This window comes from Erpetoichthys calabaricus, chromosome 12, assembly GCF_900747795.2.
Source record: "Erpetoichthys calabaricus chromosome 12, fErpCal1.3, whole genome shotgun sequence".
In the NCBI taxonomy this organism is placed as follows: domain Eukaryota; kingdom Metazoa; phylum Chordata; class Cladistia; order Polypteriformes; family Polypteridae; genus Erpetoichthys; species Erpetoichthys calabaricus.
Genome location: NC_041405.2, coordinates 54,870,807 through 54,889,298, shown reverse-complemented (window position 1 = coordinate 54,889,298; position 18,492 = coordinate 54,870,807). Strand labels below are relative to the sequence as shown.

At 39.3% G+C, this 18,492-nt stretch overlaps 1 protein-coding gene across 2 annotated transcripts in view; it reads left to right on the top strand.

The window, feature by feature from the left end:
- Positions 1-3,724: 3,724 nt before the first annotated feature.
- Positions 3,725-18,492, top strand: part of txn2 (thioredoxin 2) — a 37,177-nt gene continuing 22,409 nt past the window's right edge. The window contains exon 1 of one of the 2 annotated variants that reach the window (XM_051934491.1): positions 3,725-3,863. In XM_051934491.1, coding sequence (XP_051790451.1) covers positions 3,780-3,863 — 84 coding nt within the window. In that variant the 5' untranslated portion in view covers positions 3,725-3,779. The remainder of the gene's footprint in view (positions 3,864-18,492) is intronic. The other variant, XM_028815574.2, reaches the window with a different exon arrangement.

The window sequence follows — 18,492 nt, the reverse complement described above, 5'->3', positions numbered from 1 at the left end:
CCATGCTTCACTGTAGGGATAGTATTGGCCTGGTGATGAGCGGTGCCCCATTTCCTCCAAACATGACACCTGGCATTCACACCAAAGAGTTCAATCTTTGTCTCATCAGACCAGAGAATTTTCTCTCTCATGGTCTGAGAGTCCTTCATGTGCCTTTTGGCAAACTCCAGGCGGGCTGCCATGTGCCTTTTACTAAGGAGTGGCTTCCGTCTGGCCACTCTACCATACAGGCCTGATTGGTGGATTGCTGCAGAGATGGTTGTCCTTCTGGAAGGTTCTCCTCTCTCCACAGAGGACCTCTGGAGCTCTGACAGAGTGACCATGGGGTTCTTGGTCACCTCCCTGACTAAGGCCCTTCTCCCCCAATCGCTCAGTTTAGATGGCCAGCCACCTCTAGAAAGAGTCCTGGTGGTTTCGAACTTCTTCCACTTACAGATGATGGAGGCCACTGTGCTTCAAAGCAGCAGAATTTTTTCTGTAACCTTCCCCAGATTTGTGCCACGAAACAATCCTGTCTCAGAGGTCTACAGACAATTCTTTTGACTTCATGCTTGGTTTGTGCTCTGACATGAACTGTCAGCTGTGGGACATTATATAGACAGGTGTGTGCCTTTCCAAATCATGTCCAATCAACTGAATTTACCACAGGTGGACTCCAATTAAGCTGCAGAAACATCTCAAGGATGATCAGGGGAAACAGGATGCACCTGAGCGCAATTTTGAGCTTCATGGCAAAGGCTGTGAATACTTATGTACATGTGCTTTCTCAATTTTTTTATTTTTAATAAATTTGCAAAAACCTCAAGTAAACTTTTTTCACGTTGTCATTATGGGGTGTTGTGTGTAGAATTCTGAGGAAAAAAATGAATTTAATCCATTTTGGAATAAGGCTGTAACATAACAAAATGTGGAAAAAGTGATGCGCTGTGAATACTTTCCGGATGCACTGTATAGCGGCCAATTATTCTGCCGAAAAAGATATGAAGGATCAACTGTTTTCCTCCTTTTATTTTCTAGGTGCCATAACATTTACAAAGAGAATGATACTATTACAGTACACTACTAGTGAAAAGTTTTGACACAACCAGAAATGTTCATATTTTTCATATTAATTCATTATTCACACTAGCTATAAAGTAAATTTAAAAATATTTTATGCCTCATGCCATACACATACTGTACCTTCAGCATTCATCCTAAGCCTTTCTTCGATATTATTGTGTTGATTGGGGCTTCCTCTTTCAAATGCATTCCTGTAAGGCCTGCCTCTGTAAAGCCTGTCATTTTGAGGTGTGTTGCTTGCCTCCTGTCCACTTTTTGGCTCCCACCAATTGTAGACAGGCCCTCATTACCCACTATGAAAACACTTTTTGCATTCTTGCTAATACTTCCTGTGTCTGAAGGCAGTTCTCAGCATTTCTCCCATGCCTGTCCTCAGTATCCTTGTTTATGCCAATCTACCTTGCTTGGCGCATATGGTCTCAATCACGTTTGACTGGTCAACCACAGTAAAAGTGACCAATCAGATTGTATAGATAAGACTGCAGTCATTCCTTTAGTGTCTCAATGGTAAACTCCCATAGCTTATCCTTAATTATTCATTTTATATGCTAATTGGTTATTAGAGAAACCTTGTACTTGCATTAGCACTACTGAAACTGTTTTTTCTGTTCAAATTGGTTATTAGAGAAACCTTGTACTTGCATTAGCACTACTGAAACTGTTTTTTCTGTTCAAATTGGTTATTAGAGAAACCTTGTACTTGCATTAGCACTACTGAAACTGTTTTTTCTGTTCATGTGGGTTGCAAGGTACTGGCATTCCTAAAGTTCAGTTTTGGGTTCAGAAATGGCCAAAATGAAACAGCTTTCTGTAGAAACATGTCAGTCTGTTTTTTTTTTTTGTTTTGTTTTTTTTAGCAGAACAAACATTATTTCATGTGACAGATTGTCAAGAAACTGAAGATTTCATACAAAGGTGTCTATTGACATGAGATGAAAGGGTAAATTGGGTCTAACCAGAACAGAAGAAGAAGACTCAGATGGACAACTGCATAATACGATAAGGACATCAGAGTCTGCAATTTTAAAAACAAACACCTTACAGGTCCTCATCTGATTTCTTCCTTAAATAAACACCAAATATATGCAACAGTTTGAAATGATGACTCTGTGATGCTGGCCCAAGGGACAAAGTTTCAAAGAAAAAGACTTATCTGAAACTGGCAAAAAAAATAAGACATGAAAAGGAGCACAGAAATTGGATTGAAGGCGACCGGAAAAGCATACTATGGCCAGCATCCTACAACTGTCTTTTCTCTGTTACAGACAACACTGGTAATAAGTGTATAATTGAGGAAGAAGCCACCTGTAAAGTGTTTGTTTCCCAAACTGCACACCCTGATGTCCTTATTATATTATGCACTTGTGCATCAGGGCTTCCTGACTTCTTTTTCTGCCCTAGTTAGATCCAGTTGGCCCTCTTCTCTCAAGATAGTAATATACAACCTTATATGCATTTTTTAGTTTCTTGGCAATCTGTTACATAAAATAAACTTAATTCAGCTAAAAACTAAACAATAAACTTGACATGTCATTTCTTGAGACAGCTGTTTCATTTTGGCCATCTTTGAACCCAAAACTGAACATAAGCAATGGCAGCTTGCAACCTTAACTGAATAAAATAGCTGTTTTCAGTGGTGCTAATGCAATAACAAAGGTTTCGGTAATCATCAATTAACATTTATACATGACTAATTATGGATAAGCTAAAGGAGGTGACCACTGGAACACTGAAGAAATAACTGCTGTAAATGGTGCTTTGCAGTCATATTTGAATAATAAATTAATAATCAGTCGTTTCGAGTAGTAAAAGCCATTAACACATATTGGCTGTTTTTTTTAAATCAATTTAGTGATATCTTGAATCAAAGAAAGGTGTCAATTTCTATCAAAAACATTAACATTTCTGGCTGTACCCAAATTTTTGACTGGCAGCGTATATGTTTAATGATGCGGCGAACTTCTTTCCTGGATTACCTCATACTACTCCCCGTCAAGTTAACAAACACCACACAAACCTTTATATTAATAGAACACTTTAGGTCACACACACAACATTTCAAAGTAACAGTTGTCTCATGTAATGCATTGCATGACTTCCCACCTACCAAACTTGCATGCCGAGCTTAATTGGCAGCTCTGAATGTCTCATTTTGTGTGAGAGTGGGTTTGTGTGCACGTGTGCCCAGCACTTTAATGTCTCCAACTAAATAAGTTTGGGTCCTAATCTTAAAAGTTGAATTAATTATTAGCACCCAGATATAGCGACAGATCATACTCCATTAAATGAAATTACTCGGATTAACCGGTCAAGAAAAGGACACAATGTCAATTGTAAAGTTCTGGGGCGATAAGGAGACGTAATCAAGATAAGACCGTCGCAATTTTGTTTACGTCTTCAGCGTCGCTATCAGTTTATCATCGCTTCCTCTGTTCATACGTAACGTTATTCGAGCAAAATGCTGACTTATTGATTGGAAGTGGATTTGACATTTCTTAAATACAATATAAATAGGAACAGATCTTTCCCTATGGCGAATTTACCAAGTTTAAATTTCTTTTCAATTCAAAGGTGAAGTGATCAATCTGTTAGAAACGTATTACGTGTTTATTTGTTGACACGCTTGATCAGAGATCATTCTTATTCGTCTGCCCATCTAGTTTCGATGAGTGCACTCTGTTGTTTTGAGGCGATAGTGCGCCGCTTGTGCACACTCTATGGTACTTGGCAAATTCTCTTACAGGAAGTGCTTTCAGAGGTCGTCCCCTGAAAAGAGTTGTGTCGGTGCCGGGGGGTGTAAGGTAAGGAAAGGAATAGTACTTATGTTTGCAGTTTATTTAATTACTTATTCGGCCTATTGATAACAAGAGACATAACGTTTAAAGCTGGGGGTGGCTGTTGCTTCTTTATGTGGAAAGCTAGCAGTGGGGCAGCTGTCATGACAGGGTGTTGGGTAAAGTCGGGCAGAGGTGACCAGTGCACACCTGATTGCTGCCAAGTTTTAACGAAACCGCTGCGACACGCAAATCTCTCATAGTTCAATTTAGGTTATGATTTAACTGTTGTGGTGTGTCGTTAATTTTAAAACATACGTTTTGAGATTATTGCAAATATCAAACTAGTAAGAAATAAGCGGACAGGAAAAAAAACGCAAATTTGTACCCAAAATGTGACGAACATCATATTTTGATTCGAAATTGCTACGCGTTGTTGTGTTAGATTTCAGAAGCAGCGAGTACAGGTAAAATACATACGAAGTTTACTTTATCGTGGCGCATTTGCTTGTGTTGCCTATCTGTTGGTGTTTTACAAAATGGTATGATGTTTTTGAATAGCACTGACTGTTTGGGGGGGGGGGATCAAAGTAATTGTATAAATAACTTTACTTTGATTCGAGGACGACGGATAGCAAATAATTAAACGGTTATCCTCAGTGTGTTAAAAATAAGTCCACTTCGGGATAACACTATGATTGTGCTATAGATAGTTCATAGTAGCTCGATAATAGTGACCATCTTTACTCTATCACCATTTGTACAAGTGTAGTATATATAAACAGAGAATGTTTAGCTCAGTTCGTTGATTCCGTCAGTCCCTAACCTGCATAATCAGTTCCTGTGGATTTAGCTGGCAGTTTTTATCCATAGGTCATTGCTGGCAGGATTGATCACAAAGTGCCAGCCACTTTCAGACAGGGTGCCCGACAATGGCAGGACACGCTCACACCAGGACAGTCATGCATGTCAGTGGAAGGAAAAACTAAACAAAGTAAGAACATGCAAACTCCACACAAACAATGGGGCAGCGAGAGGGAGTAGCGTCCATAGCTGTTTGATTAGTGGCTTGTTTCGGGTGTAATCCGGATAGGCTGTCGATCCTCATATAACAAAACTACAATTAACAGGTTTAGGAAACAGACTACTGAAGAATTTCCTGCTAGACTTTTATTAATTGCCAGCTGTAGTGTGTTCCTTGTATAATCAGCTGTTTTCGTCAAAGAGAAGCCTGATTTTAAAAAAAGAAATTTCATTTAAATGCAGGGGATTACTTCTTTTAACATGCTAATGAGATTATATGTAAAAACGGTGAGGTTGGCAAGCTGTAGTTCTGAAATGATTGTATATTTTACTTTCAAAACAGTTTATTTTAGTAAACCCCTATTGTTAAGTGAATTTATTAGACAGCCTCTATTAGTTTGTATCCTAAAGGTTACCAGTATTGTGCAGTTTCAGGTAGGAAAAGTCCTCCGCAATGTGGGGATATTGGTGACATCCTTACCACCTTTGCAGTCCTCCATTTACATGACTTTCCACTTCATGCTATCCATCATAGAGCCCCAGATAAGGCAAAACACAGTCATTGGTTATGGTTCTACAGACTGTAGGGAGTGGGAGCCACACCTAGGCCGTGTGCTGTAGATTAAGAGTATTTTACTGGTATTGACCTATCTTCTGTTCAGGATATATATAATACTTGTGGCCTATGAGAGACAAAACATAAAATTTTAGACTCCAGCCACCCTACACAGTGCATTTTCTTATTCGTCCCATTTGAAAATTTGTACAGAACCTTTGGCACATTCACCAGCAGATCATAAAGTTGCTGAACAGGGAATCTCAAGAATAAATTAAGAAACGGTATGTATACATATGTAATACTTGCAAACAGTGTTTATATACAGTGTATATACAGTACTTATATAATCGCGTGCAGTGTTTACTTTTTATTAAGTCCTACTAATATCTTGACAGGAAACAGTTGCATGGCCTAGGTACAAGTCAGAAAAGGGTCCCCATACTTATTAGGGAAACCTCTGTACTTTGGATTCAGTTTAGGGAGAGAGTTCTAACTGCTGATGACCCCTGACAGGAATGAGTTGTTAGCATTTTTCCAGACCCCGTGGAACCACTACACAACCATATGGGCAGTGGTGCTACAGAATGGGCTTCAATTGTCACACTGCGGAGGACAACTGTGCTCATGTACATCTGCAATACTTGGAGCCACACCTAAACTGCTCAGTGAGATGATAAGCAAAGCACCCTTGCAAGAAGCAGAGGGACCTGCCAGGACCAGATTGGTCAACCATACCTAGAGCCTGCCTGATGCAAATTCAAAGATTAATGACAGTAAAACATAGCAAAAATGTCCAGATCCTGTGCTACTTCTCACACTATAAGGTCCTGTAATTTCAGGTCTCAAACCACAGGGTAGTCCATTTTCTGGAAACTGCAGGCTATGACTTCCCACCTGGACTTAGCTATTGAAAGCCGAACTGCACCCTCTCCTGAAGGGGGAGAGAAAGGATCTGTACACCACAAAGGATTAGGAAACATGATTACTGACAATTTACAAAACAGGTCTAAACAGTCTAAACATCCACCAGTGCAGTTGTGGTCTCCTCCAGCGAACATCCAGAAAAGGAACTTCTGTTCTGAGGTGGAGTCTCTTGACAAGGGTGAGAAATACAACTTTTACTGCGGGAACTTTCCCACTGGCCAAACAACCCTGACAAAGATGCCAGACAAGACCACAATCACAAGGCCACTTCACTGAGGTAACAAGGAAATGATGAGAGTGGATACATCAGACTCCATTTCCTTAAGAGGATGGTGCACTCCTGCAATATACTCATGCAGTATTTCTAAGTGGAAAGAAAGGGCAGCACTGGTTGTCTCCTAAACCAGTCATTGATGCTTCTCGTGTTAATGGTAAAGAGAACAGAAGACTCCAAACTTGGTGGATCTGGCATCTTGAAAAGAGCTATTCAGTAATCCCTCCTCCATCGCGGGGTTGCGTTCCAGAGCCACCCGCGAAATAAGAAAATCCGCGAAGTAGAAACCATATGTTTATATGGTTATTTTTATATTGTCATGCTTGGGTCACAGATTTGCGCAGAAACACAGGAGGTTGTAGAGAGACAGGAACGTTATTCAAACACTGCAAACAAACATTTGTCTCTTTTTCAAAAGTTTAAACTGTGCTCCATGACAAGACAGAGATGACAGTTCCGTCTCACAATTAAAAGAATGCAAACATATCTTCCTCTTCAAAGGAGTGCGTGTCAGGAGCAGATGTCAGAGAGATAGAGAAAAGCAAACAAATCAATAGGGCAGTTTGGCTTTTAAGTATGCGAAGCACCGCGGCACAAAGCTGTTGAAGGCGGCAGCTCAAAACCCCTCCATCAGGAGCAGAGATAGAGAGACAGAGAAAAACAAACAAGCAAAAATCAATACGTGCCCTTCGAGCTTTTAAGTATGCGAAGCACCGTGCAGCATGTCACTTCAGGAAGCAGCTGCACAGAAGGTAGCAACGTGAAGATAATCTTTCAGCATTTTTAGACGAGCGCCCGTATCATCTAGGTGTGTGAACAGCCCCCCTGCTCAATCCCTCTACGTCAGGATCAGAGAAAGTCAGCACAAGAGAGAGAGAGAGAGAAAAGTAAGTTGGGTAGCTTCTCAGCCATCTGCCAATAGCGTCCCTTGTATAAAATGAACTGGGCAAACCAACTGAGGAAGCATGTACCAGAAATTAAAAGACCCATTGTCCGCAGAAATCTGCGAACCAGCAAAAAATCCGCGATATATATTTAAATATGCTTACATATAAAATCCGCGATGGAGTGAAGCCGCGAAAGGCGAAGCGCGATATAGCGAGGGATTACTGTACACACTCTATAGAGTTTACTGAAAACTGATATGATAATACAAAACCTTAACTTAAGGCAAGAACATATAGTTAATGAAGGCATTCAGAAGAAAGTGGACAGAATCTTTCAAGCTAACAGAAAAAAGAAAAATAATCAAATGACAGCTTTTTATCATAGTGGTTTGATCACCGCTCAAGTCAGACCTTGAAGTGGTTGGGCTATAGCTACGTAAGACCAGTTAAGGTTTCATTCTTGTCAGGTAAGAAAAGTTCGATGAGTAGGCATATTATCACCAAAATCAGATGATTCAGGTTTTAAAAAATGTCATCTAGTCTGATAAGCATTTACACTATGATATGCTAGTTGTCAGAATTTGGTACAAATGTCATTGAATCTTTTGAACTTTCATGCCTGTCTGTCTCATGTCAGTTGTCTAAGCTGGTGGTGGTATATTGGTGTCAGGAGTGTACCAAATCCTTGCTACTGGCTATGTGCTTCCCTTTAAGAGCAGTTCATTTTTCAAATGGAAACTTCCAGCAGGGTTGTGCCTCATGTTAAGTATGTATCATCTAATGCTGGCCTGGAAGGTCCCCAGATTTCAATCCAACAGAGCAGAGGCCTGCTTTTCTGTGGAATACCATTTAATAAGTTAGTGCTGAATAGTAACACGACTTTGCCCAGTGTTCTTAGCTCTCACTTGATTCATAACTCTGCGCTGCATGCGAGTTACACTGATTGCAAGTTCAGAACATCCTATACCTATTGCAAATTGATTGGTCAAAATATGTAGGTCTGTTTGGGAAACAACTGTACTGTTAAAACAATACTCCATCTATCCATTTTCCAAAGCTGCTTATCCTGAACAGTACAGCTGGAACCTATCCCAGCAAACATAAGATAGGAATAACTTTTGGACAAAGAAGGCACCAGTCTATCAGAGGGTGAGCACACACAGACAATCTATGGCTAATTTAGTGTCAATAATCCAAATAACCTGCATGTCTTTTAACTGTGGCAGGAACCTGGAGCATTTGGAGTAACATATGTACACAGTGAGAACATGCAAACTCCACTAGCAAGCACCTGCTTGAACCTTAAATAACTGCCATATTATCATTCAAAACCCGAATAGAGTGGAAATGCTAGAATAAGTTTTAGCAAAGCTGAGAGAGAGAAATTCATGGGGTGCCACACAAGGCTGTAATGAATTTTGGAAACAGACCATGAAAGGTGGTGCCAGTTAAGGAATGAAGTTGTTCAAAAAATTATTAATCGATGCTGCTTATTTAACTTGTCTTAAGTAACATTTTTTTAAATAATGTTTTCTAATTGAGCTCCAGTTTAACAATTCAATTTACAACAGAGTTTAAAAAAAAAAAAAAAACTAAATTATTCCTAAAAAAATATGCACTATTTGTATTTTAAAGGGATGATAGAGTAAATCTTGCTGGATAATTTGGTGAAGTCCAGTTTGAAATTTTTAACTCTACCAGCTGACATCATGCCAAATGTCTACAGCTTGTCTCAACTTTTTCTGCATTTCTCGAGGTTCAGTGTGGTCTAACAAACATGTCCTTCACTCTACCAGTTGATGGACGTTTATCAAACCACTTTAAAATAGTGTAACAAGGAGGAGTTCAGCCTTGCTGAGGCATGTTATACCTAATACAAAATCTTCTTTTCTGTTACAGATTTGGATTTGTATGCCTAAATGTTGAATACACAATGAGGCACCAAGCAATTGTTTGTGGCCTTCAAAACAGCATTATTTTACAACCCTGCTATGGCACACTATGTTGTAAAAGGCGCTATATAGCACCCGACCCGGCACAGACTCACTCCAGAGGCCCGTGTAAAATCCAAACAGACTTTTATTTTTCTTCAGCTGGAGGGCATGTCTTCCCCGTGAACCCCCCAGCCACAACACAGTCACAAAAGCACTTAATTTAGTCAACACACAACTCTCCACCCTGGCACCACCACTCCTCCCAGGCAACCTCGTCCTCTTCCTCCCGATTCTGGCTCCTGAGTGGTGGATGGTGGCCCTATTTATAGCCCACCCGGAAGTGCTCCAGGTACTTGATCACCTGTTGCTAATTGCACTTCTGGGCGGGGCTGTACATGTGTCCAAAATGGCTCCGGGATCCATGCAGCACCCCCTGGTGGCCACCCCAGATCCCTACAGGGTTGTGAAGAACTCCATCTCCCATGGAGGCCTGCGGGAAACTGAGGCACCATTGTCACCCAGGGAAGCTGCCACCAAGCATCCTGGGGGAGGTACTGAGGAGCCCATGGCTGCTCCCCTGGAACATATGCAGCAGGGGCGTCCCAGCCAGGCAGGGGATCTGGCCACCCATCACAATGTACTCCCATCTATTTCATTTGCCTTCCATAACATGCTGAAAATTGTCACTTTCTTGTCCTGTACCTGTTGTGTTAATTTAAAAAGTTTAATCTAGAGTCACAGTCAATTCACCTCACAGGATTGTCTGTCATTTTCTCCTCTCCCCCATCTTATACAAGTCTTTGCTGTCAGCCTTCTCAGACTGTTTAATTGGTGAGATGGGAGGTGAGTATATTATATTTTCGTGCCACAGAAACAAAACTTCTGTGATGTGTCAACAGTGTTGTTTTACATTGCAATGCATTAAATAGCAGGTCCCATCTTATTCGACACAGAATTCACACTTGGATGAACTCTGTAATTTTACTACACAATCATGTGGTGACCCATCATAGACATATCCATGACTTAATTTAGTCGAAACCCATAGTTTTAAGAAAGACTGATTTTAAGTAATGATCAAGACAAAATCCTGAGCATATTTGTTTTATAAATACTAGCCAGACTGCTATTTTGGCTCTCAAAAAGAGTACATCTCTTGGAAGAATAGTCTTGGCACCCTTTATCTATTCGTCTAGCTAGCTTTTCTTTTTTGACAACAATTTCAATAGATTAACACTGATTCGGTTGTTTATAAAAAAAAAAAAAATTAAAAAAAGCCTTTATTGAGGTTGGGAGTGGAATGAAACATTTGTGAGTGTGGGAAAAGCAAGCTGAGCAGAATAAAACTTTCAAAATCAGTACCTTGTAGACCTCAACAGAGGAGTTCTTTTGGGGTGGGGTGAAACAGGTGGTTTGCAGCAATATAATCCAAAAATCCCTAAAAAAATTAACAAAAAAATTGTTAAAATCATTGTTATGGTTGCCAAAGATAGTCCTACCTGTACAAGATGGATATCGATAGTCCTACATGTACAAGATGGATATCTACTGTATAATAAGACCCTAAGGTCTGTGTGTGTCAAGTCCCTCAAAGAAATCTGATTGGGCAGTTTGGCTTTGGTGACACGATTGAAAGATGATGTGCAAGACACACAAGGTGGGGAGAAAGGATAGGTATGTTGAGAGAGTTGCCTTCAAAGATGGAAAGCATAAAACTGAACAGGAGGTGAGAAAAACAATGACAGTCTGAGAAGCAGGCTTTATAGGGAGGTTTAGACCAAGGTTATTATAGTTTTGTCTTTTTATATTAGTTTTTATTTCTATATTTTTTCTGACCTTACTTGGAAATTCAGTTTAGTTTTAGTTTTCTTTCATCGTGTATTTTTAGTTTTAATTTAGTTTTTATTTCACAAAGACATTTCTCTTTTATTTATATATATATATATATATATATATATATATATTAGTTTCAGTTTTAGTTTTAGTAATTATGGCATGGAGCGCCTATGGAGTTAGTTTTGTGTCACAGTCAGACAGAACTGTACACTTAACAGATTTGGATATAAGTTTAATGTTAGTGGAAGCTTACTACACTGCCTGGTTTACTATCTGTTTTTTGTTTTGTCTGATAAAAACAAGCATAATCAAAACTAGACACTGAATATGAACAATTTTACACAATTCTATAATTTTAAAAATATTTTCTCATGAAAATCACGGGGCTTAGGAAGAACAGGGCTCTTAGACTTGAATGAGTGTGCAGACCCCACCTAGCTGTATTGAGGGAAACAAAGAACAACAAGCATGTAGTGTCAAGGTTAGGGGTAGTGAGTCTTGAATAGACCACCATAAAGGACAGTAAACCCATAATGAGCAGAGCAAGAGCAGGTAATAGGAGTACGGACAAGCACAAAATGATACAGAGACAGCGTCTGAGATTAAGAACAACATATACATTATCTAAACCTGTTTATCCAGAGTAGGATTGCAGGAAATCTGGAGCCTACCGCAGCTGGTTTGGATGCAAGGCAGGAAAAATCCCTGGTATCCCTTATATGTGTGATAAGGCTGATGTTAAGAACAAAAAGAATATGATATTTCAACTACCTATTTTGAGAGAGAGAAAAACACTGAAAAAAGGGAAACAAATTTTAAAATATAATTCTGCTAATGGATTACTTTCACAATATCAGCTATTTTGAGTTGTAAATATGAACTAAAAAGATAAATTAATAAATATGGAATGAATACAAAAACCCATTAGTATGTGTAGTTTTTCATCACTTATCAGATGTTTTTAAAGCAAAAGTGATTGGTCAGCAACAATATGTTGATCTTGTATGATGACCTAGTTAGTCTCTCGATCAGTGCCGTTTTATTTTCAAAAACCGTGAGTGCTCTCTCCTCGACTTTCTTGTATACTCAGATATGGGAATGGATCTTTGAGGAGTAAACTGCAAAACAATGATTGTTTTTATATTATGTACATTAAGGAACCATCAACAACAAATCAAATTAATAATATATTGAGCAATTATTATAAAAGTAAAGTTGAATAAATCGGACTCTGCAGCTGTATAAAAAAAAAAAAATAGAGTATGTATTCAGGTAAAGTACCACTTCCTGGTGATGGATTTGGCCCAAAAGTTAATACAGATCTATAATTGTGGTGTAACAACCACATGCCGAATTTCATCCATCTGTCTAGTTGTGTTTTTGAGTTGTCGTGTTTACACACACATACACGCGTGCGTACACACACAGTTCCAAAAAACAGTATTGTTGGACACTGGTTCGTCTATAACGTCAAGATTCATCAAAATATCAAGGTTGAATTTATTCATGATTAATATACTTTCTCTATACTTTGTATATGAGAAAGTAAAAACGAATTCTCCTGTGCGAAGTGGCAGGTGAATTGCTGTCAACAAAAGGCAGACACCTGAGAAATAAACTGAAACGTTATTCACTCTTGATTTTTCTGTCCATATGGTAAACGTTTTGTTGACCAGCACATTCTGATTTCAGCTGTTTGAATTACATCTTGATATACAACAAGCGCAAAGAAAGGCGGCACGCAAATCTCTTTGTTTCTCACTCTTTACGCACCCACAATCAGTTTGCTCTGTCACCACAAATGCTGTGTGAACAGCCGCCCTCCGTCACCAGCCACCGTTCACTGGATGAAAATATGCGGGCGGCTCGTGGTGGATGAGTTTCTGTTTTAGAGAAAACTTACAAGGGTTAAAGACTAACGGCAAGAATATGCATTCAAAAACGAAAACTAAAAATATTTTAGTAAATTATTATTTTATTTCAGTTAGTCTTTTCAGCTACTTTAATAGTTTCGTTTAGTTTTTCATTTCGGTTTTGTTAATTGTTTAAGTTTACGAAAATGTTTTTTTAATAATAGTTTGTTTTGATTTTAGTTTTCGTTAACTATAATAATCTTGGTTTAGACACAAATGGTTACAAAGGAAAGATTCTGAAGGTACATCTAGAGCAAGAAATAGGAAATATTTAAAAATTATTCTATTACCCACATTCAGGTAGTGCACCTAGTAAAAAAGCAGCTGCTTAGTGCATATGTTTATTATACAGAGGGATGTATTAATTAGTGTACTAGGGGGCTTCGCCCCCTGCTCGCTTCGCTCGCCAACCCCTGGTGTTGGGTAACCCGAAATACATTGATGTATGTATGAGATATATTGGAGTGTAAAGGTGTAGATGACGAACAAAGGAAGTAAAGAACCCATAGCATGGCACATTAGAAAGATTTATTGGAATATTTCTTTTTACACAACATTTGTAGTAAAGATGGTGTGTTGTCCTTGAATGAGTTTTCCTTGGTATGGAGTATCTTCAACTTTAACTTTAATGTCAGATGAATGCCGAACTCTTGAGAAGGCTACATAAAGTTGTCCATGTCCAAATACAGGCTCAGAGAGGTATATGCCAACTCTGTTCATGGTTTGTCCGTGGGATTTGTTGATTGTCATGGAAAATGCAGGTTTAATGGGAAATTGGTGTTGTTTAAGTGTAAAAGGTAATTCCAGGTCAGAACTTGTAAGGTCAACTCTAGGAATCAAAAGAGTATTGTTAGAATGTGATCCTGTAAGTACTTTTGCTTCAGTAACATTGTCTGTCATGGTGTTGATGACTAAACGTGTACCGTTGCATAAACCTTGTTTAGTATTAAGGTTTCTTAATAGCATGACTATTGTCCCGATTTTAAGGTTAAGATTGTGTTGTGGTAATCCAGCTGGGTTAATAGTGTTTAAATATTCTAAGGGGAAATTAAGATGCTCATTCTCGTCTTCAGAATCAACATTGTCAGTACTTAGAAAGAGGCGGCTTTCTCCAGGAAGTAATGCAATGACCTGGCTATTTATATGAGCAATGTCAGTATTCTTTGGACATAATATAGCTCGTTGTGTTAATTATGGTATCTGGTCTAATGTGATTGCTGTACCAAACACCTCCGTCACTAAGTCATCGCAGATAAAGGCTTGAGGGATCTGAATAATATCTGGGTGAAGTCCATATGTATTGGTAAGGTTTCCATCTCCTAGTTGCAATAACCAATTGGTATATTCTGGATCTGGACATCGCATGTTTTGTACCAAATGTATTGTCTCAAAGTAATGCCAATTGTCTGCGTATTTCAAACTGGACTTAACAATAGCTGAACGCATGGCATGTGGAACAATAGCTAAGCACTGTCGAAAATCTCCTCCTAATAACAGTACTTTTCCTCCAAATGGAATATTATTATTCATTAACGTTTGTAGGCGCCTACTTTTATTTTTTTTATCCATGCGGGCTCGTTATTGTATCTCCGTTAGTTGAGCTGGATTGTTTTGGAGCCGTGACCATGACTCCATTAGTTACCCGTTGTCTACAGTTAGTAATATGGATAATTGCACTTACTGTTAATACGGAGCGTTTTCTGTGGCTGTACTGTTAATAATGCATCACTGTAATGTGATTCACATATGCTATATGATTTGGACGTGTGACGATGCCGTACGTTTAATACGGAGAGTTCGTTTATTCCTATTACCCGGACCATGCTGTATAGTGTGGACGTTTAGTTCAGAAACGCGTTGTAGGCGCCTGCGCGTTTCGTACTTTCTCGCGCCTTCCGTACTTTCTTTGTGGACCTTTGCGGACTCTGTAGTGTCTTCCGTTTGACTCTGGGGTGCAGTGCAGAATCCTCTTTTCTGTGTGGCTGTGTCGTTAGTCGTTAGCTATGGGTGCGTTGTTGCTTCATGTCTTATTTACATTAATTGAGCTCTTTCGTTTTTGAGCCGTGAGTCCTTCGTCCGCGGTGGATAAGAGAGAACATGAGACGCGTGCTGTAGGCGCCTGCGCACTATGTCTCCTGGGTCCATCGCCGTGTACCTGCGTCCGTACCTTCCGGTTTACCATTCTCGGTTAGTAATATGGATGTTCTATTCAGACTTCTCATTCCTTCCAAAATGATCTTTACAGTAAAGTAGCTGTCTGGCATGTGAACACACGGGCATAGTAGACAGTAAATGAGCTTATTCATTTGTTTGTGGGTCTGCTCATTGTTATTGGTAAACAGTCTTTACAGACAAGGAATTAAATTAAAAAAAAAAGTTTATGCAAATATTGAAAGCCATAATACACAATGCTACATCTTAAGAAAGTGAATAACATACTATGGTGTATATTAAACTATACAGAACAAAACGGAGCCAATGTATTTGATCACAAATTACAGTTAATGTGGCTGGGTAAAGAACATGTTTTACATCAAGAACCAGTCTGAGCACTGCTGTTTTAAAGCATTTGCTTTACCTATCTTGTAGTTAAAACAGTATGCTAAATATTCATCTGCGAGTAAAAGCATTTTGAAGAAGCTGGTGTAATGATTCTACCTATTGAAAATAATACATTGGCAAAAACTAATAATAAAGTAAAATTTTGCAGTTATGTACCCTAGCCCTTCAGAGTACATGAGAGGAATATTTCTACATTGAAACACCTTTTTATGTCTATTTGGTTAAATTTCAGTGGGTTGAGGTGGAGCTCCTGCGTTTAATTTCCATGCTACACTGAAGTGTCATTAGCCTTTTTAAAAAATTATTTTAAAAAAACCCAAAAAAAACCTGAGGATATCTTCAGTCATATTTCCAAATTCATGTTACTTGTGAAACGTGTATCCCAGACTGGCCACAGAATCATTATAGTTACAAGCAAGCATCTCTGCTTGTTTAAAATAATGTACATTTTTAACAATGGATCAAGATCAAGAAATATTGAAATGTATGTTTATTTTTCTTTTTCATTACAATGTCACTTGTAGTTGGAGTCTATCCTAGCAACACTGGGTGCAAGGTGATAGCCAAACCTGGGTAGGATGTCTCATACATCAATAAAGATTCCTACATGGATGTTTGTGAGTCTTAAGATAGCCGATAATGTACATCAGTGTATTAAGAAAAAACTGAAATTGCCAGAGAGAATCCACACAGACAGTGACTCAGCTACTAACCAAACCTGGGTCACAGGAAAAGTGGGGAATAGTGACACACCCCTAACATTAAATAGCACTTTTCTTTCTTAGTCTTAATCCATATTACTAACTGAGAATGCTAAACCGGATGGATGCAGGGACATCCAGCCATGGGCCGTGGCCACAAAAGACGTACTGCGCAGGCGCCCCACAAACCCCCACCCCCAAGCAACGGAAACCGGCCGGATGGAATGCAACGTAAACGCACGAAGCCATTGCACACGAAACGGGACACCCACGACCACACTAACGATTGCGCCAGTTCGCTGACAGCGCGTTCAATAATAAGTCCACTTTTCATGAAAATTCATTGGGATTAATGAATGTCATTTGCAATCATTGTCATTCACTTAACTTCCCTGAAGAAACAAATGGCAATACAAGTAATGAATTTACACGTTGTTGTCAAAAAAGTCAAATTACACTGCCTCCTTTACATTCATATCCTGCATATCTACAGAAGCTTCTAACTAACGAAGTACAGTAATCCCTCGCTATATCGCGCTTCGCCTTTCGCGGCTTCACTCCATCGCGGATTTTATATGTAAGCATATTTAAATATATATCGCGGATTTTTCGCTGCTTCGCGGGTTTCTGCGGACAATGGGTCTTTTAATTTCTGGTACATGCTTCCTCAGTTGGTTTGCCCAGTTGATTTCATACAAGGGACGCTATTGGCAGATGGCTGAGAAGCTACCCAAATTACTTTTCTCTTTCTCTTGCGCTGACTTTCTGTGATCCTGACGTAGGGGGATTGAGCAGGGGGGCTGTTCACACACCTAGACGATACGGACGCTCGTCTAAAAATGCTGAAAGATTATCTTCACGTTGCTATTTTTTGTGCAGCTGCACGGTGCTTTGCATACTTAAAAGCTCGAAGGGCACGTATTGATTTTTGCTTGAAAAACAAACTCTGTCTCTGTCTCTCTCTCTCTCTCTTTGTCTGCTCCTGACAGGAGGGGGTGTGAGCTGCTGCCTTCAACAGCTTTGTGCCACGGTGCTTCGCATACTTAAGCCAAACAGCCCTATTGATTTGTTTGCCAGAGATTGTTTTCTCTATCTATGTGACATTCTGTGCTCCTGACACGCACTCCTTTGAAAAGGAAGATATGTTTGCATTCTTTTAATTGTGAGACGGAACTGTGATCTCTGTCTTGTCATGGAGCACAGTTTAAACTTTTGAAAAAGAGACAAATGTTTGTTTGCAGTGTTTGAATAACGTTCCTGTCTCTCTACAACCTCCTGTGTTTCTGCGCAAATCTGTGACCCAAGCATGACAATATAAAAATAACCATATAAACATATGGTTTCTACTTCGCGGATTTTCTTATTTCGCGGGTGGCTCTGGAACGCAACCCCCGCGATGGAGGAGGGATTACTGTACCTGAAAGTAAAAACTTTATGAACTGCATTACATCCTACAATAGGTCATTTGATTTTGCATCTACCGGAGTAAATATCAGGTCACCAAAAGGCAATGACCCATACTGCTTTCGCGTATGTGGACAAATATTACATCGCATTGGAACAGTGCACCCTGAAACAAATCAAGAACGCAAATATGCACAAATCACGTCGGCACCTACAAAGCGCTTCTGAAACCGCGGAAGAAAAAATGTCTCGGCTCCAAAAACACATGTCACTCCTTATTCCAAATACCGGTCCCAATCACAGAAACTTCGGTATCCACTATGACAATGCACAGTAACAATGCACGTGACATCCGTCTTGCCACACTATTAATTATAGATGAATGTACAATGGCATCCACTCACTTACTCAACACCATTGATAAACTTCTACAAACGTTGATGAATAATAATATTCCCTTTGCGGGAAAGGTACTTTTATTAGGAGGAGATTTTAGACAGTGCTTAACTATTACTCCACTTACAATGCGCTCAGCTATTGTTCAGTCCACCTTAAAATACGCGGACAATTGGCATTGCGTTGATGAATAATAATATTCCCTTTGGAGGAAAGGTACTTTTATTAGGAGTAGATTTTAGA